Source organism: Manacus vitellinus, unplaced genomic scaffold (genome assembly GCF_001715985.3).
Source record: "Manacus vitellinus isolate BGI_N305 unplaced genomic scaffold, ASM171598v3 scaffold_28_pilon, whole genome shotgun sequence".
Lineage (NCBI taxonomy): Eukaryota > Metazoa > Chordata > Aves > Passeriformes > Pipridae > Manacus > Manacus vitellinus.
The window spans coordinates 4451285-4471376 of record NW_021940122.1 but is presented as its reverse complement, the minus strand read 5'-3'; the positions used below and the strand labels follow the sequence as shown (position 1 = coordinate 4471376).

Genomic DNA, 20092 nt, shown 5'->3' with positions numbered 1-20092 from the left:
GCAGCCATTGCTAAACTTCGTGAACAGCAACAGAATGCTTCTTCCTCCTCAAGACATGCACAAAACAAGGGATGTATAAAGGCACATTCCAGTGGCTTCTGCAACTTGATGTTGGCAGTGCTACACATGGACATACTGCATAACTCCCACTCCTTTCCTTGCTGGCCTTGCCAAATCCTCATCATCCTGTTTGCCTATGCTCCTTCCTCCCAGACGCTCCATCTCCTGTTCCTTCCTTGAAGATCCTGCATCTCTTTGAGGACTTGGGCTGCCTGCCAGTCTCTGTGTTCTCTCCCATCCCAGTTCACTCACCTTTGTCTGAGGAAAGCAGCTGGCTTTCCTAAGGGTTGGTTTCTTCAGGTGTTTTTCAGCACGTGGTACCATTAAAGTTGTCATTACGTTGTAGACAGTTCCATTCTGGTCTGGGAAGGGCAGTATAAAAAAGCTCAAGACAGATTTGCAGCTTCTGCTGACTTCCTGCAAGATGCTGGCTAATCAGTACCTCCCCTGATTACCTCATCAAAAGGCAAACCAGATGTTCTCCTGTGGAAGGAGAAGCAATGAGCATAAAGCATTGCTACAAAGCTGCCTTTGTGTCACATGTTGCAACACATGTCCAACAGCCCAGAAAGGCAGTCAGCTTAAGAACCCAAAGTGTCACACACAGAGCATGGGAATAGGTCCAGGAACTCTGGCCAAGGACCTTGAAACCACTACTTTCTTTTGTGAAAATCTCTGCTGGGACATTACATGTAAGAGCTGTAGTTTTCAGATCTTTTCATGATCACCAACCTGCAAATCAATCTGCTCTGCAAGTGCAGGCAGGTGAGATACACCTTGTCCTGTGGATCTGCGGGCATGAACCACAGCCATTTTCCTTCACAGTGCTATGGCCATCCCCTTGGACCAGAAAATGCTTTACACTGTAGCAGAGGGATAGGGAAGACAGAAAGCTGATTAATCCTGAGCTGCCTAGCAGATCCAGATGCCTTTAGTTATAATTTCTTTACTATTGGCACTGTCCACCATACACAGCTTCCTAAATTTTCAGGCCGAAATTTGAAGTAATCCTGGTTAATCAGATAACCCTTTTTCATCCAAACCTCCTTCCTAAAGAGCTCTGCAAATGTTCAGACACACAAAGAGCTGCTAAACAGAGCAGATTTTCCCCAAAGTTTTTGTAATGATGGGGAGTAAGCAAGGCCAGGAACTGGAGGAGCTATGTCAGAAACATGACAGAGCATCCCAATTTGTTGTACATTCACCTGAGCAGTGTAATTAAATCATACAGACAACAGATGTAGACATAACCAGGCAGTTCATCATCACCTCACTGTAAGGCAGGGAAGGTATCGCCTTTCCGAGCCAATATGCCACTGGAGAGCGTCTGACAGACACCATCCCACTGGCAACATCAACAGGGAAGCATGAACATTTTGCTGCACCACTTTTGTGCCAGCACCAGCTTTGACAATCCAGATCCAACTTCTCAAAGGAATTTAAATTAATTCTCTTTTTGTTTGAAAAGTCCTGTCATGCCTCCAGAATGTGCATACGGAAGGATGGTAACATGTGCTTGAACATCTTTAATAGTCTGAAGAAGTGAGTGCTGCATTACCAGAAAAGAGATGAGGTCCCTAGTGAATTATGTAGTACAAATAAAACCATTAAACTGGCCTGCACCATCATCTATTTTGTGTATGCCTTCCACATCACAGAGGAAACATCTCTGAAATTACTGAGAGGAAGGTTTAAACATTTTATTGAGGGGCTTTGTCTGCAACTCAGGTTATGAATCAAAACCCAACAGGGTTCAGGATGAAAAAAAATAACTACCCAATGCTTAAAAGCACCTCTGAAACACACCGGGAACTGATTTTTCTATGCATAAAGATCCCATGATCCAAAAGCCCTCTGAACCTTAGAGATGTAGAAATAAATTGAACACCCTGCTGGAACACTTCCAGTCTTGGGCAGCTCCTGCAATCCTTCAGAGCCACAGGAGAGCAAACCTAGAAACTGTCAGACAAGGCTTGATATGTCTCTTGGATGCTGTGTCCTAATAATTTAGAGGATGGATGAGGTGGGTGAATGTGTGTGTGGGAGAAATTACCTCAAGGAAAAAAGAAAACATTTTTGTGATAAACCAATTTGATTTTTTTTCCTTAATACATTTTAAAGCATACTTTTGAAACTGCTTAAGAGTCTGCAATATTAAAATAGCTCTGAAAGGAGAAAGTTATTGAGCAGAATCCTGATGAAGTGGTCAGAAAGGCACAGGACTTGGCACTTAACATGAGGCCCTGCCAGTTATTCGCATCAGCATGAAAGATTTTTCTTTATCAAGGGGAAGGTTACACTAGAAATTGCTAAGGGAAAGATTCTCAAGGGTCTAATCTTTTTGTAACACACCATCTCTTCTTTTTTCTGCTCTGCTCTTATTTGTATTCTGCCCTTTGGAGATGGATGGCACTCAAGGATGTTTTTGCAGTCTTCTGTGCTTAGTGAAGTTAATTTAGCACAGACATTTTTCTTCTCCTTATTAATTCCAATTTTCACTTCTCCGTGAAAAGTTTAGTTTTTTCATGTAGTTTTCTTCTCCGTATTAGGGCAAGAATTCTGTTTTTGAAAGAAATTAGATATCTGCTTTGAAATTAATAAAAAACTTTTTAAGTTAGCATGAAAAATGTTGCTGAATTTTTACAATGTGAAGAGGACTGACATATTGAGAAGTTGTCTACATACAACACATTAAGGTTGTTCCAGACTTAGTGCAGTTTGTTATTGTGTTAGACAGTGAGTAGATGTAGTTGGTCAATTCTTGCACAATAGAAAATGCAAAGCCAGAGCACACACATGTACACATATAAAAGCTAAGCAGAGAACCATAACAGGAAAGCCTGATGGGTATGACTGGAAAAGGAACACAGCAGTAGAGAAAAATCAGAAGGCCAGGAGGAAGAACAGAAGGGTTACTGAGAATGTCATGTTACTGGCACTTAGCTTAGCAGGTCACTAAGATCCCAGTACAGCTAAGTGCAGCTTCTGAGGACACCCAGGTTAGGAGACAAAGAAACGTTAATAAATCCTAATGATTCACAGACCTGGGGCAGGACAGGGAAGATGATCAATCACAAGTAGCTTCCAAAAGATACAAAATGGCACTTCCACAACTAGCAGTAAGGTTACCAACCTAAGAAGCATGCAGGAGTATGTGGGAGGAGGACACAACAGCTGGTATTCCTTATCTTCCCTGTCTTCACAGAGCACCCCTGACTGACCTTTTGGACACAAACATCTTGGTACTGAGTGCTGGGCTGACTTGGGCATTTTGGTGATTGAGTGTGCGGATAGAACAGTATCAGTGAGTGAGAAAAAACCCTGTCCCCTCCCAAAAGGTTTAGCGCTGATACTCACAACTAGAAACAGACACTGCAGAAACAAGGTTCAAACGCTACCATCATATCCTGCATTTCTCTTGAAAGCAGCATGAACCATTTTGGTTTCATTAGAATTCCCTGCCCTTTAAGTTAGGCAGACCTTCTATCTCACTCTGTGTATCCAGGACACCATCTCCAAGTTTCCCAGTGCTGCATAAACTTTCAGAACCTTGGAGTTGTACTACTCAGAGTGAGGATGATAATCCTATATTTTATGTCATTTCTGTGGCTGAATCATTCTCTGTAATTTCTGTTTGAAGACAACAGCAGAGCAACATTTGCACCATTTCTTTAGGATCCTGTGGAACAGAAGTATAGTTAGTACAACATGGTGAATAAGACTGGAATGGTAGAAAGGACTCTGACAACCTTCTGTAGCTGCCCAAAGAGACAGTTAAAAACTCCTTATACTCTATGGTAAAGTCATTCTGATGGGAGATATTAAAATCTTAAAATGTTAAAGAAATTGTGAAGAGCACACTACAGATTAATCCTTAATTGCTTTAAGGCCAGCAATTTTAACAGTAGTATTTTTTCAAGTTTAATTAAGGTAGTAGAATTCTTATGGAGAGAGGGATGGACAGGTGTCTTTAACACTTCCAGGTCTATCATGACATTCTTTTGAAGCAAATTATTTGGAACCCTGGTCCCTGACAGAATCCTACTCCTAGATATGTCTCTGTCCTCCATCAGACTGCTAAGTCAAGTTTCCAGGAGACAGCTTCTTGAGTTCAAGCTCTCTGGTACATCACCTCTGTCACACACTGAGGAGCCAGTGTAACAAATAATAAATTTCTTTTATTGTTGTTTTGTAACATAAAATAATTAAATCCATGATTCCAAAATAAGGGGCATTTAAAAAAACCGAGTAAGAGGAATGTGACATAACTGTGTCATATTTTAAAACAAAAAGCCACAAGAATGTTTTCTAAATGCCTTTTCCTGTGACACATTTCTTCCACAGCTCCATATCACATAACACAGCTTGCTATGTGACCAGTGATAGGGCAGTTGGAAAGAATGATAGATTCATTATCATCCATGTGCTAACATGGGAGTGAAATCTGGAATAAGGGTACAAAATTTAAAAAAACCCAAATCTCTACAGCAGGACATGGTTTAAACATTTTCACTGCTTTCTAGCTCTAATGTCACTGACTAGGACTCCTGAGGCAGGAGCTTTCAAGGCCAGGCCAAGGTGGAGGGCTTCCTCCAGGTCCAGAGAACACTGCAGTGCAGGCAGCCTGAGGGAGAAACACACAGCAGCACTTCCAGTCAGTTCCTTTCAACGACACAGATGCTGGCAACATCCTCAAGGACAGTGTGTTAAACTGAGGTGGGACTTCTCATCAAGGAGCTAGATGATGAGATAATGACACCACTAGGTTTTTCTAGAAAGATAATTACTGTTGGGTATGGAACAAGAGTCTCAAAACGCTCCTGAGCCTTCAGGGAGCTCGATTAATTTTATGTATATGCCCTGCTTTATCTTCAGTCACAAGTTCAATAACTTTGTCCTTGCACATGGAAAACCAACAGTGAGTATCTGAAAACAAGCTATGCATACTGGTCTTGTGAGCTGTCCAAGCTTTTCCATACACCAAGAATGTACCAAGCCAATTAACCAAAAGTGACGTTTGGACAAGATCATCCTTCCCCACCAGGAAGTGAGATCTTCTTGAAATATCTCCTTCAGTTCCCTCCAGGAAGGAAAAAAGGCATTTTACTACTGACAGATCCAGGTGATCCTGCTGGAAGTCCACCTTACACAGTTCCACTGGATAAGGGTGTAGCCTGCAAACTCCTCTGTCCTCTCTGATCTCACTGGCTCAGCTTCGCATTTACTGGGCCTTGAAGTGCCTGCCTGAAGACAAGGTTTTTCAGTTGATCCAGTTTATTGTCTCTTAAGGCATCCCGTATGGCACTGAAGAAACCGAAGTAGTGCTGGAAGTTGTGCATCATGAGCAGGACACCGGCCAGCAGCTCATTGGTCACGAGGAGGTGATGGACGTAGGCGCAAGTGTGCCTCTGACAACAGTAACAGGTGCATCCTTCCAGCAAAGGACCAAAGTCATCTTGGTATCTAAGGAAGAAGCAATGTTGGATAACATCAAAGGTCAGAAGACCCATTCAAGTTATAAAGAGTACCCAGTTATTACCTGGCCTTTTGCAGGGACCTGAGCCCTGAGGTCCTGATTCCAGCTGCTCTAAGATTTATTGACAACTAAGAGCAGCACCACTGGCACAAAGGACTTCAAATATCATAGATGGTTTGAGTTGGAAGGGACCTCACCTAGCAGGTCATCTAGCTCCAAAACCATGCCATGGGCAGAGACATCTTCCACTAGACCAGGTTGCTCAAAGCCCCAAGCCTCATCTTGCCAGAATGCACTTCGGAGCCAAAAGGCCACACATCTAAATCAGGATAACTCTGACTACATTACAGCTAACAGCAGAGAGAGGCCCTATCTGTGCCTTCCCTGACAGAAAAGTTGCAGTGCAAGACACCCCTCACTAGCTATCACAACATTTATGAAGGAGAAACCTTTCAAAACTATGGATTTACTGATTTCTCTATTCACAAAACAATATTCCCCTCTACTGTGAGATGCTGGAGAGAACAAAGCAACACAATTGTCTACTCAGACAGCCCAGAAGTACCTGAGGCAAAGAGAAGGAAGGACAAGTGGTAACAATGGTCAAAGTTTCTGTGAAGTATCTAGAAATGGCAGAATTGCTCAGCAGTTGCTTAAACTGAGTCAGAAAGCAGAGAGTCTCCACAGTTTAAGTAAAATCCAGTATCTCAAGAAGACCTGAGTAAGATGTGGAAGACCAAAATGATCCCCAGACAAGCTTTGTAACCTATGGTATTTCAGCTGGGCCACAGTTATGACCACAGTATGTCTGCTGGATAAATGATCAGAAAGTCCCTGGCTTTAGGTCAAGCAAAAGACAGTGCTTTCTGACATACACTGTTGCCTGATAACAAGCTAGAACGCTCATCCAACACTCTCTACTAAATGTCCAGAAGTACTGTCTTCAACAGCTTTATGTTTTATGAAGTCTCTCATCCAGCTGCTGACCACATGCAACCAAATACAGAAGTCAAAAGTATCCCATTTAGTGATACAGCTGCAGATACCCTCCTCACAAACTCACATACCTTTTGTCCTTCAGACATATCTCAAACGGTGTCATTTCTGGGTCAGCTTTGGAGATTTCATCCTGGTTTTCTTCAGCACCAATCTTCTCCAGGTCCTGGGCCCCATTTTGTGTTAAAACTGCTTAAAATAAAAAGACAACAGCCTTTTACAAACAGAGCAAGGGCAAAGGAAGGATAGCAACTTTAGAATAGGTATTTCTGCTACTCTCCTGCCACAGGTTTACACCTCTTTCTTATAGTAAGCAGCTATTTTCCTTAATTGCCATAGGTTAGTTAACTCATACACTTTTAGATGATTAAAACAACAAGAGACAACTGAAAACTAATCTACTAAAACTAATCAAAAGTTAGAGCTGAAACAACAGTATAACTCTTTGCTGCTCTACTGAGCTAAATTCTTAAAAAATAAGAACTTTTCATCTGAACTGCACACTGAATAGAGTGCAATCACCTGAACAAATTGATTTTATTGAGATTTTATTAGAGTAGATAGGCAACTCATTTGCATTCAATCATTCTACTTTCTATGCTGTGATCAAGACTCAGGGATTTAGATGCCTCTATTTTTTTTTTTAAACAACTGAAATGAAAACAGGTTGGTAGCACTAATTCAGAAGATGTAGATTCTACATCTGCCTTTTCCGCACCTATCTGAAAAATAAAGAATCATCCCATAACTTTGTAGGTTTGCAATTTTAAGTTTGTTCTTAAGAATGAGATGTATCTGGAAACACCAGTATTACCGTTTGCACAATCCATGTCTACTGACTTTAAAACAGGCACAGAACAAAACCACTCTCCTTACCCAGAATCTTATGATTTAAGAATATGGTGAAACAAGAGACCTTCAAGAAAAGGGTTAAAAAAATAGCAGCAAGCACAAAGAAACAAGATGTTCTGTTCTATTCAGATGGTTCTGAATTATCCAGGCCTGAAAAGCCACTAGGTTTTACCCAAGAGAAAAAATGTAAAATGTTTCCCTGTATTAAAAATATTTAATAGGCCAAAACAAAACAGCTGCTTGAAACACATTTGATAGGTGCTTTAATGGGTGATATGCATGTTCCCATCTCACAGCATAATGAGGTAATAAGTTATGAACATCTCATTTTTGTTTTGATATGTACTGATGAGTGCAAGGACAAAGAGAAAAGCTGCCCAAAGAAATGGGAAACTTCTGACAGCTAGAAAGAAAGAACTTCAGAAACACATTATTATTACAGACACATAGTTCATTCTAGAAATCAGACGTATTACATCTCCACTTAATAGGTCTAGCCTTCACTGCTAAAGGTAACAGAAGATTTCCCAAGGGTATCAAACTAAAATCCTTCTATTCAGTAGGTGTTTAAGAAATATTTAATCATGTTTTGGCTAATCACATTTAGAGGCCTCAAGTTTTACTCAGTAGGTTTCACACCAAAGTACCCCACCTTCAAAAGCAACACTTGATAGTGGAATACCAGTTTTTCCAGTGGTTACTGTACTTATTTCAGGAACAAAACACTCAAGTACAGATTCCTCCAAAGTATGAATTCTCCTCACCACAATGTAAACTGTAAAAATTATAATGACCATCAAGAAGCCTACCTGCTGTTTCAGGATCTGGGTGGCAGTCATAACTGAAAACCAAGGCACAGCCTCGCTCTGTCACTTGGAAGGGAAAGAAGCTCTCAAAAATGTCCACTCCCCTTTCAATGCACTCAAGTACCTCATCTGGTTTGCCCACGCCATGAATGATTCTGTAAGAGACACACAGGAAGACAAATCTACAATATTCTGAGAAGAAGCAAGAAGGTACCTGAAGATCTTCAGGTCACGTGCAGCTCACGTAGCTTATCTCTGCAACTGCTAACCAGAAGGCAACTGGGGACAACAGTCACCACCCAGAATCCTGTGTGCTTCCAGTTCCCCACCTCCAACATATCCAGTGCATAGCAGGCTTTTCATTATCTGCCATTTGGAAGACAGCAATAATCCCTCACTTCCTGCGGAACAAACTCATTCTGTTCATTATGTTTGAAGTGATTTGGTTTCTTTCACATACACATAAATACACTTAGATTCAAAACATCTGTGCCATAGAACAGATATTTCCCTTAGTCATGTTTGTGCCCCAGGGAACTACCGATTTCCAGACACATGGACCCTTTTGCTTGTTAACTGTTTAGAAGACAGTCTGAAAAGACTTGATCAAGAGCAGCAGAGACAGCAGTAGATGGCTGGTCAAAGATACAAGTCCTTCAGGTGACAGACACATCATATTGCACTTGGAAAACCTGCCTGGAGGAGAACACACTACTGAGAAATGTCATCAGAAAGAGAGAGCTTCCTTCCTTTAGTCTTTCCTCGTCTTTACACTCTACCTGCTCAAATGATTTACCCAAAAACCTGGGCTGTAACATCTCCTGAGACATGGCATTAAGAGCCAGGAAGAGCCCGGCTGGATTGCCGTCAATGGTAATAGAGATTCTGCTGTTAGCCAAATTTAGTTGGCAGGTTTGCCGATGGTGGGTGAAGCATAAGAGAGTAGAGCAGTGCCTGCTCTCCTGCAGGTGCATGGACTGGGCTGACAGCAGTAGAAGTTAATGTAGGGCAATGATCTAAACAGATAATTAGGAAAATACACAGGAGCTGATAAATGAAGTCACAAGGTGCCATTTTTAGTCACTTTTCTAAGTACTCCAATTAAATTGATGAGAACAGAATAAGGATGGGAGAAGTTTACAGCATGAGTGTTTTATGTTTCAGGTTCCCATGGCAGGGAGAAAATGATGTGCAGAAGTCAGAACAGTAGATCTGCATACATGATCAAAGCCCTTGCTGAAACTTCTCTCTGCACAGTTAAGGACAAACATTTCTTTTTGCAAGGGTTCCGTTGCTACTGGAAAGGAAAACAAATTTTACCAAGAGACTTCAGCATCTTTAGATGCATAAAAGGACTCTTAAAAAGTACACTGATAAGGTTATTTCATCGTTACACAAAAAGCAGTCACTTCTTGAGTGAAGCACAGAAAGCGTTTGTCTTCTAGAGAATTTCATATTGAATTTCATATTGGGGTAGAACACAGCTGCATAACTACTTCTCCAGCCAGAATGGCAAGGGTGATTCAGGAACAAGGACTATCTGAAATTCACCTGAGGTACTTACAAGACCCCTGGGGCTACCCAGCTTTCTTCCTACTGAGAGGTCAGAAACACTTGTCTTAACCAGACAAGCAAACTATTTGATAGATGAGGCAGATGCACAGGTAGCCAGTAAGGTTAGCTGAGCAGATTGGACTCTAATGCTCCCAGGGGATCTTTTAAGTAGCTCAACCAGACAGGATGGCAACAACACAGCAAGCCTTCTAATTGTCAGGAAAATTCAAACCCCAGGCATCATTAAGCAAGAACAAGCTGCAACACCAGACACGTGCTTTTGCATTTAATTTCCTTTTGAACATCATTAGGTCAGAGCAATGCTCAGCTAGCAGAGGGAAGCAGGACGACAATGGGGCCTCAGTCACTCTCTTTAGGAAATGATGAAAAAAGCACTTATATTATTTCTGTTGCAGGTGCTCTTGTAAGAGCAATCCAGCAAGCTCAACCCAATGCTAAGAAACCCCTCGTATTAGCACACATTTTTGGGAAGTCTTTAGTTACTGTTACTCCTTTGTACCATCAAAAAAGCTGCCACCCCTGTCCAGTCTCTGCCACGAATGTGATGGGCAAAACTAACTACTCAGATACACATTAAGCCCCACATTGTCCAAGAAGAGAATATCATTGTTTTAGGCGAGGTTGTACCACCTCTGGTAGTCCACAGGCTCAGTGTCTCAGGTAGCAGGTCAGAGCTGGCTGCCAAAAGATCATGTAAACACTGGCTGCTTCTGTCAGCACCCGTCTCTGCAGCCATCCTGCAGCTGAGACCAGAGAGAACTGGAAACATGACAGTTTTTGATAAGGTCCTCATCACGAGATGAGGTCCCCTCATAAGATGAGGTACCTGCATAATATCTTGATAATAACATTCTTGTTTGAGCTGAACTTCAAGTAAATCACGGCCTCAAAGGCCAAATGCAAGCACCTCTGACATATCCTACCTGTAACTCTTTCTAAAAACTTATATATGACAAATGTGGAGAATACTCATACCCAGAGTGTGAGTACAGCTTGGCACCAATTGCAGTTAAAAACTGAAACAGTTGAAGCCTGCAGCCTGACAGTGGTAAAATTTATGCAGCCTGGCACATACAGAGCTGTGCAATACAGCGATTATTTCCTACAGGGATACTGCACAGCAGCCTGTAGAAGCTCCTCATAATAGAACAGATGGATTTCTTGGGATGTTGCCCACACGACTTACCTTGGTTTATCCTCTGGCAGCTCTGCTGTGACAGAAGCTATCAGTTTCAACTTGGTCTCCGTGGCCATGGCACATCCCTGGAAGCCATCTAGCAGAAAGCCACCCACAGGCCGCTTGGCAGTCTCCCTGGCTGATCTGAGCCTCTCTTCCAAGATATCTCCACCTTCAATTGCCCCAAACATTACACTTCCTTGTAGTTCCTGTCCCAGGAGAAAGCTACAAGTGTTAGAGCGTGCTCTGCCAAAGACATGCAAGACATCTCAAAGCCCAGACTTCAGATGCCTGCTACTTAAGCCCCACACTCCCAGGAACTTGCCAGAACCACAGTGTTTCATCCCACGTAAGACTATTCCCCATACAAAACTGTGAAGTCCATGTGAGAGTGTAAGAAATGGGATTAAGGGAGACAAGATTCTGCTCCTTACCTTGACACTAACTCACTGAGAATTTTGATGCCATTCTTCCCACCTCCCTATTACTGAAGGCAATAACCACACACCATCTTTGTACATGTTTTTTTATGGATGGCCCTCAGCAATACATGTGTCAGTGCAGAATACAAAGCAGGTGCCATTATCCTGTCTGTCAGAACTCATCTCATAATGATCAGACCAGATCCCACAATGAATTCCCTTCCAGGAGATACTGATATCAGCTCCTGTCACCCATTTTCTTTCACTTGTAGTGCACATTCAGATATCTATCTCCTTTCACCAAAAGGGAGGGAAGTTTCAAAGCTGCTGGAAAAAATGAAGAACAGCACTGACTAATTCTATCAAGTCCTTTCTCACTTGGAACTGAGGTGATTTCAGGGAAAAAAGATTGGTTTTCTCGACCTGAATGAGAAGATCTCACTTTGCCCATGCATATAGCAATAAGGTAAATGGAAGAAACGCACTACAGTCCAAAAGCAAGGAAAAAAAATTAGAAGTAGTTCTCCCCAACAAGTAAGGATGACTATTCTAGTGCAGGAGACAATTTACTAAAGGGAGAAAGGAAAACTCCCTATGCTACTGGTTATACCTCATGTAGGACTGTCACCTGGGCATTCTCTGAAATATATATGTGACACAATTTCCTATTAAATCACATCCTGGGACTGGCCCAGGATGCAGCACAGACCAAAAAGCAGATGCAGTGCTATTGCCTCAGTATTTTGGGGACCTTACCGGTGATTTTTCTTGCAGCTGAAGACATACATCCAGGAAGGAAAGCGACCTATCCACAGACTTCTTGGCTCTTTTTCTACCAACTTCCCCAGAAATGGTGTCTCCATCAGAGATGCACTGGAACCAGTCTGGCTGGATGGCTCGCTGTACGTCCATGAATTTGGAAACTGTCATTTCCATGCGCCCTGAGCTTCCCCACAGGGAGACTGTCTGTCAGGGAAGAATAGGGATGAACGTTAGTTGTGAAGGATAGCAGATCCTAAGGGTGAAAGGAGGAAAGGAATTGGTCTGGTGAAATACCAGATACTGGAATGATACCCTATTCAGCAAAGGTTGCAATGGCAAATACAGCTCACTAATTTTCTGTATACAAAACCAGGAAACTGTTTCCTTTTCCAAGCATTTAATTCATACCTCATATGTGAATATACATGAGTATATATAAACCATACAGACACCATACACACTGGGAAGAATACAAAAAGTTGTTAAGCAACTTAATCTTAGAACCCCATGTTATTTTTGAAAGCTATGTATTGCTTTTGCACTTGGTATGTCATCCTTAAGTGTGACTCTTGGGGATGGTCCTATGCAGGGCTAAGAGCTGGACTTGTGGGTCCCTTCCAAATCAGCGTATTCTGTGGTTCTGTTATTTAGGGTCCAAATTCAGCCACTTAAGAAGGGATTGAAATACCAAGTGCAAAAGCAATACACAGCTTTCAAACCAAGCCAACATAAGAAATGGCAGGTGCTCATCAGGATTTCACTGAGTCTCTGTCTCAGTGTCTTCACACACTTTCTATTCTGTGTGTGCACTTGGGTCCCCACCTTCCATCATTATTCCATGCTACCCTCAAAAGATTTTAAAGCAAGACAAAAGCCCCTGCACAGAGAGGTTATGTTACCTGAACACCTCCAGGTGAGCAGATGTCACCATTCAATCCACTAAACATTCAGATTCACAAAATGTTACTGCAAGTACTGCAACTACACATGCTACCACATTTCAGCCTATTTTACAGAATCTGCAATTAACCTGTGAGTGCAGCTTGGCTGTATTTCGTTGTATTATTGTTAGACTTGTGACACTGCTGCTCCAAAATTTTAAAGGGGTATTCAAGTAGTTAAGCATTGGTCTCAAGCCCTTTAGAATTCGGCTCTTTTCATCTACAATTCTGTCAAATGAGGAAGTGTGTTCAGCTATCAGAAACAGCACAGAGCTTGAAGTGTTACGGGGACTTTTTGGGACCTGAAGGTTTAAACACATTCTGCTAGCCTATGCCAGACAGACAGATTAAGCAGTGCAGTTCTCATGCATACTAATTTGCAAACTGAATTTGATCAGCTGATGCAAAAAATATGAGAAGAACAATTTTTTTATTTCGTCCCCACAAAGACCCAAAAGCATTGTGCTAGTACACCACATGCCTGTTGCCTGTCCATCCATCCATCCATCTCTCCTGATTACTTCTGGTCTCCTCAGCCAATTTCACTAAATTTGAGTAACAGACAGAAGTCTCCAAAGTAATAATATTGCTGTAAATTTCCCACTAAAATAAGGCAACTCCAAAGGAAGGAGATCCAAAATTAGTACCTGCAAAATAACGGGAAGACAGCAGCTGTATGTTGTTCTGAAGCAGCATGTTGATCAGATAGTACCTGCTGCCTCTTATTGTGAGAGCATTGAGGAACAGCTGGTGAAGGCAGGCAGAGGAAAGTCAGAACTGTCTGAGCCAAAGGGCAGAGTGTAATCACATCTAGTTACCTTCATTCTGCTCTCGAGAGGAAAAAAGCGGCTTTAATAAATAAAATAGCCATGCAGCTTAGAGAACTGAGCATTATCCTGTGATTATTTAAATCCAGCCCATGCTAGACTTTCTGGCACAGAATCCAGAGCTTTCTGTCCCATTGCTTTCAAAAAGCTATCATAAGCATTTGTCAGTAGAGATTCAGCTGCAGAAGGCCTTGTAACAAGGTGACAAATATCTTCACCAGCTTATTTTAAAAAAAAAGCTGAATCAAAGCTGCAACACCCAGGCTTAGATTGCTGCTATCACCTCATAGCTGCACAATGGTAGGACAAGCTTGAGATAACTCCTTCCCTGCAAAGAGGCAGGACTCAGCCTGGTTCCCAGCAGCAAAGAATATGCATTGATAGCTGAATGGCAGGAGTTATCCTCTGTCATTCAGTCACCTTTCACCAAATGTGACCATACCCAAACAAGCCTTGAGACTGACTGGATCTGAGCAGGTGCCAGGAGTGGCCCTCACAGGATAAAGTTGTGGCAGGTAGCGTGTGGATTGCATGGGGAATGTCTCTGCCTGTGGGATGGAACAGGAAAATGCCTGCAACACTATGCACTCCTGGATTGCTAAGCCACTCTCCTGTGAAAATTATAAGTTCTTCTCCTTTGTGGGCCTGTAGCAGACTAAATACACACACAGGAGTTCAGACTTATTGCTTATCAGTGGCATCACTGTAAGCTGGTACAGCAAATACACTAAAACACAAGTATTTTCTTTTACTACCATATTAATTACAACAGCATGGGAGGACAGAGCTCTCCTTTCTATCTGAATTGCCACTTAACTGCTCGGGAATTGTTCAGGGAGCATGCTGACAAGTAAGAACAGGTACAGCTTTATTTAGTTGAAGGTAGGAGCATGTAAATGACATTCCTCTTTGTGCAAAGATTAGAAAAATAAATCTTGTGGCTGTCTGAGCACACCCACAGAGATGAAGGGACTGGCAGCTTTCTCTTGAGAACTTTAGGTGGACCCTTTCAAGTCTTTACAACTACTGTACCTTGTTGGTGTTGTAGCCAGATGGACAGGGACTGACTGGGTCATGAAGGGAGCAGTACAGCACAGCATCTGGCATACCTGGGAGCAGAGAGACAGACAGGAGTAGAGTTTCATGAACTAAAGCAAAGCTAATGCAAAGATGTGGTTTGTCAATTTGCAAAAGGGAACAGGGTATTCTCCCCCACACAGATACAGCCATTCTGACAAAGAAAATATTGATCATTTGGTATCTCAGCATCAAAGAAGGCAGACTTCTTCCTCAGTTTTACTATCTGCAGGGAGAAGAGCGCAGCATCAGGACAAACCATGAAATAATACCCTTTGGTTCTGCAAACTACATAGCTCCCTTGAGATTTATTTCTGTTTTTCTTGATTAATACTTTACCTACTAAAATCTTCTAGACCCACCAGCTGACTCACTTAACCATTCAATTGATATACTGAAAACATCTGATATTTGACACAACCTAAACTGAGCAACAACCCCAAGCCTAGAACTTTTAAGGAAGGACATAGAGAATCATAGAATGGTTTGGGTTGGAAGGGACCTTAAAGATCCTGTCTCATGGGCAGGTACACTTTCCACTAGACCAAGTTGCTTAAAGCCCCATCCAACCTGGCCTTGAATACTTCCAGGGATGGAGTAGCCACAACTTCTTTGGGCAATCTGTTCCAGTGCCTCACCATCCTCATAGTAAAGAACAGAATACTGAGAGAATGTATCAGCTACAAAAATGAGAAATATATCACCCCTGCAAGACTGGAGGCTTCAAATGTCAGAAAGCTAGATAGTTATGTCTCAATGACAGTCTTCTCTTCACAGACAGTCACTGAAATTGGTAAAGCCTCTAAGAAGTTTCGGATAAAGAGATTCTTCAATTTTTCATGAAGGAATAAGTTGGCCCAAAGCAGTTGAAGTTTACTGAGAGTTGGGTGCAAACTTCCTTTGGAAAGGCAAACCATAACTTTGTTTGTATAATAAAATGTATGTCCTAAATTTTTATGCGCTTAAAAAAAAAAAAGCACACTATCAACACGGATTTTTTTTCTTGCAAAGTCTGCTATATTCCATACACAAAGAATTGTCTGTAAATTATAGAAATTATGGACACATCATCACTTTCACAAGACTTACCCCATACCCAAGTGTAACTTGAGATACCCAGAAAAAGTATCCCAGAGAAACTTGTTGTCTTGGCAGATAATCCTCCAGTCCTCTGAGCTGCCTCCCCAGATATAAATACAGGCTATGATACACATATTCACACAACAGGCCAACCCTGCATTCACTGTGCATTCAGGGTCCTCTGCCACACGAGCCTGACACCAGTGATCTGAGCTGCACAATGCACATGGTCAGGCCTTTACTGATCTGTTGTGACAACCAGAGGAAAAAACCAGGAGAGTTGCAGACACAGGAATTGCTGCTTTACTCATTCTTATTATCAAGGCGTTAAGACAAAGATTCCATTCAGGAGCTGCTCCAAGAATGGAGTACAGGGACTGATGAACATCACAAAGGCTTGGTGCAGTAGCCAAAGGATGTAACAACGTTGACTGTTTTTTGTATGACTATCCATAAATAAAATTCAGTTAATTCTTAAAATTGGCTCTTTAAGATGGAAAAGTGGAAGAGGAATACAGAGAGCAAGAACAGTCCAAACGCTAAACAGACAGGAACAAAGAACAGGGGGAAAACGAGCTTCTCCACCTGCTTCTTTAGTTCCTCAAAGCTCCCACAAATCCAACGTGGGTCCTTCCCCCTAACATTTTCTCAGAACAGAAACAGCTCAGAGACAGAAGTGTCCACCAGCTGAGATTGATTTGATGTGGGTGCTTTACCTGTTCATTCTTCATACTGCATAAAGATTTCCTGTTGGAAATCTTTAGCTGAAATCAACTATTTTAAGGGAACCAAAAAAGACAGGAAATGTATTTGAGCAGCTGTATGGGGAAGGCCCTTTTAACGAAAGTTTCTCATTCTCCTCATAAAAGAAGCCAGAAATTGCACCTGGCAAGATTTATTTGCAGCAGTGATTGGGGACTACAGTGAAACCACTCTCAGTCCTAGTCTCAACTTTTGGGCTAAGTCCACCCCAGTCTGTGCTGAAGCCTGCAAGGAGAAGGCCAGGTGCAGAAAAAGAGGGGGAAAAAGCAAAACTACTTATTTTTGTACACTGATTGGAGGATTTTTGGCCATACTATTGGCCAGAAGGATTTCTGACCATACCAATGTCAACATACTATTTCAAGTCTTCCTTAGTGCCACTCTGAGTGAGAAAATGCCTAAATGTGGAAAGTCTGTACCTCCATCTTTCTGCCTACTGTACTGCCTGAACATGCTCTAGTGGGATCCACCTGCATTTCCTCTCCAGACATACAAGCAAACACATGCACTTTACCTATAAATTTTGCAGCTCCTTCTTTATACTCTTCCAGGACATCATGAATTTCTGCCCTGCAATCCAGATACAGAAACACATTAACTAAGCAGACAACTGTCAAAAAAGATCAGTGGTTTCATAAGTAAGGCTTCTGTTTCCATACTTATGCTTAACTGGATCGGTTAAGCACTGATTTCTGCCATCCAGCTATCAGGCAGTAAAGCAGGGGCAGATAGAACTAAATTCCAGAGACAAAGAGCTCAAGAATCATAGCCCACAACCTAGGGCACTCATAATTCTGTGGCAAACAGGCAGAGCTTTTACCTGCACTGACCAGTGGCAAACTGACTTGGTGGAGAACACGCAGCCCCAGTGTGACTTCTTGGGTTGCATCACTAATGTGCATCATTCAGCAACAGCACAACCAGGGATGGGAGACCTTCTAACAAGCTTTATGATGTTAATCTTTCCTTACAGTTTCCACTTACCTAACTAGTTTTGAGAGTCAACTGTTGGTTCAATCTTACCTCAGATGTTTCCAGGATGGGGCATCTACCACCAATCTGGGCAATCTGTTACAGTGTTTCATTGTTCTCATTGGAAAAAAATTCCTTCCTTATATCTAGTCTACTCTCTTATAGTTTAAAACCATTATCTGTTGGGATAAGCCCTGCTAAAAAGTTTGTCCCCAGTTTTCTTATAAGCCCCTTTTAGGTACTGGGAGGCTGATATAAGGTCTCTCTAGAGTTTTCCTTTATCCCGGCTGAACAGCCCCGGCTTTTCTCAGCCTGTCGTCACAGGAGAGGTGCTCCAGCCCTCTGATCATCTTCGTGGCTTTCCTCTGGACTCACTCCAACAGGTCCATGTCGTCCCTATGTTGGGGACCCCACAGCTGGATGCAGTACTCCAGGTGGGGTCTCACCAGAGCAGAGCAGAGGGGGAGAATCATCTCCCTCGACCTGCTGGCCGAGATGGGAAGACGGCTGTGAAGTCACTACCGCGGGTTTGGCCTAAACACACTAAAAGCCACGCGGCCCTCCATCTCCCTCACCTTCGCCTTTCCCACCGCGCCCCTGCACCTCCCTTCGACAGGGAAGCAGCAGAGGGACCCCCGAGCTCGCCACTTCCCCGCGTCCCCCCCCGCGGTACTCACAGGGCGGGCAGGGGCAGCTGCGCCACGCCGGGCACTCGCGCACCTCCCGCAGACGTTGTCGTGAAGAGTGAGTGCGGCGCGCAGCCGCGTCCGCGTGCTACAAGAAGGCAGGGGGGGCCCCCAAAAAAAGTCCCGGCAGGCTAGCGCCAGCCCGCTCCATGCCCAGCCGCCGCCAGACAGTGCCAGCCGCCCGCAGCCCGCCGCGAGCAGCTGCAGCCTTCATCTTCATCCCGGTCCGGCAGCGCCCTAGGGCACGGAGCGGAGCGCGGAAGTCCCTTCCCGACCGCGCACGGCGGTCATCAGCGGGCGCGCAGCGCGGCGCGCCCTTCCGTTGCCATGCGGCAGCGGCTGCCGCTGCTCGTGGCGGCACGCCGCCGGAGTGGGTAACGGGCACGGCTCGGGGGATCGCCGGTGCCCGGTGAGTCCCCTGCATCCCGGCAGGGTTGGGTTGTTCCCAAGCAGCGGCCGTGCGGTTTGCCGCGGGGGGGGTTGCGCGGGGGGGAAGGGAAGTCCGCGCCGGGCTCGAGCGAACGGCGCCAAAGTTGGCAGCGTTTAAACTGGGGTTCAGGAAGGGAGACGGGCGGTTGGAACGCTGTTGTGTTTCTTATCCTCCTGCCTAGGTTTGGGTCTGGTAGCGTGGAACAGCGGTGGAGTCGAGGTGGGGTAACTTGCGCGGTAACATTCAGAGTCGGGTTGGAAGGGGCTCTGAGCAGCCCGAGGTGGTTGAAGATCACAGAGTCATTAATGTTGGAAAAGACCTCTAAGATCATCAAGTCCAACCGTTAACCCAGCACCTCCGTGTTCACCCCAAATGCCACATCCACACGGTTTTTGAACTCTTTCAGAGATGGTGACTCAAGCACTTCCCTGGGCAGCCTGTTCCACTGCCTGTTCCTGCCTTTCAGTGAAGAGATTTTTCCTCATATCCAATCTAAATCTCCCATAACACAACTTGAGGCTGTTCCCCCTTATCCTGTCATTTGTTTCCTGGGAGAAGAGGCCGACCCCAACTGGCTACAACCTCCTTTCAGGTAGTTGTAGAGAGTGATGAGGTCCCCCTGAGCCTCCTTTTCTCCAGGCTAAACAATCTCAGCTCCTTCAGATGCTCCTCATAGGGCTTAGCCTCCAGACCCTCATCAGCCTTGTTGCCCTGGATATGCTCCAGCACCTCAATGCCTTTCCTGAATGGAGGGGCCCAGAACTGGGCCACAGGACTAGGGATGTGGCTTCCCCAGAGCTGAATACAGAGGGACAGTCACTGCCCTGGTCCTGCTGCCCACATTATTTCTGATACAGGCCAGGATGCTGTTTGCCTTCTTGGCCACCTGGGCACACTGCTGGCTCATGTTCAGCCATCTCTCCAGCAGCACCCCCAGGGCCTTTTTCACTGGGCTGCTTTCCAGCCACTCTGCCCCAAGCCTGTAGCAATGTCTAGGGTGGTTGTGACCCAACGGCAGGAACCAGCATTTGGCCATGTTGACTTCATACCACTGGCCTCAGCCCATCGATCTAGCCTGTCCAGACCCCTTTGCAGAGCCTTTCTACCCTTGAGTAGAGCAACACTCCCATCCAACTTAGTGTTATCAAAGATGTCCCTGCCCACGGCAGGGAGGTTGGACTAGATGACCTT

At 43.9% G+C, this 20092-nt stretch overlaps 1 protein-coding gene across 1 annotated transcript; it reads right to left on the bottom strand.

Moving 5' to 3' along the window:
- Nucleotides 1-4249: 4249 nt before the first annotated feature.
- QTRT2 (queuine tRNA-ribosyltransferase accessory subunit 2) lies at nt 4250-18519 on the bottom strand. Its single transcript, XM_018074766.2, has 8 exons — nt 18463-18519; nt 17328-17383; nt 14927-15003; nt 12121-12330; nt 10952-11151; nt 8194-8345; nt 6604-6721; nt 4250-5523 (listed from the first exon to the last, which is right to left on the bottom strand). The coding sequence occupies exons 3-8, from the start codon at nt 14999-15001 to the stop codon at nt 5262-5264; spliced, it is 1017 nt and encodes a 338-aa protein (XP_017930255.1). The 5' UTR covers nt 15002-15003; nt 17328-17383; nt 18463-18519; the 3' UTR covers nt 4250-5261.
- Between the last annotated feature and the right edge of the window lie 1573 nt (nt 18520-20092).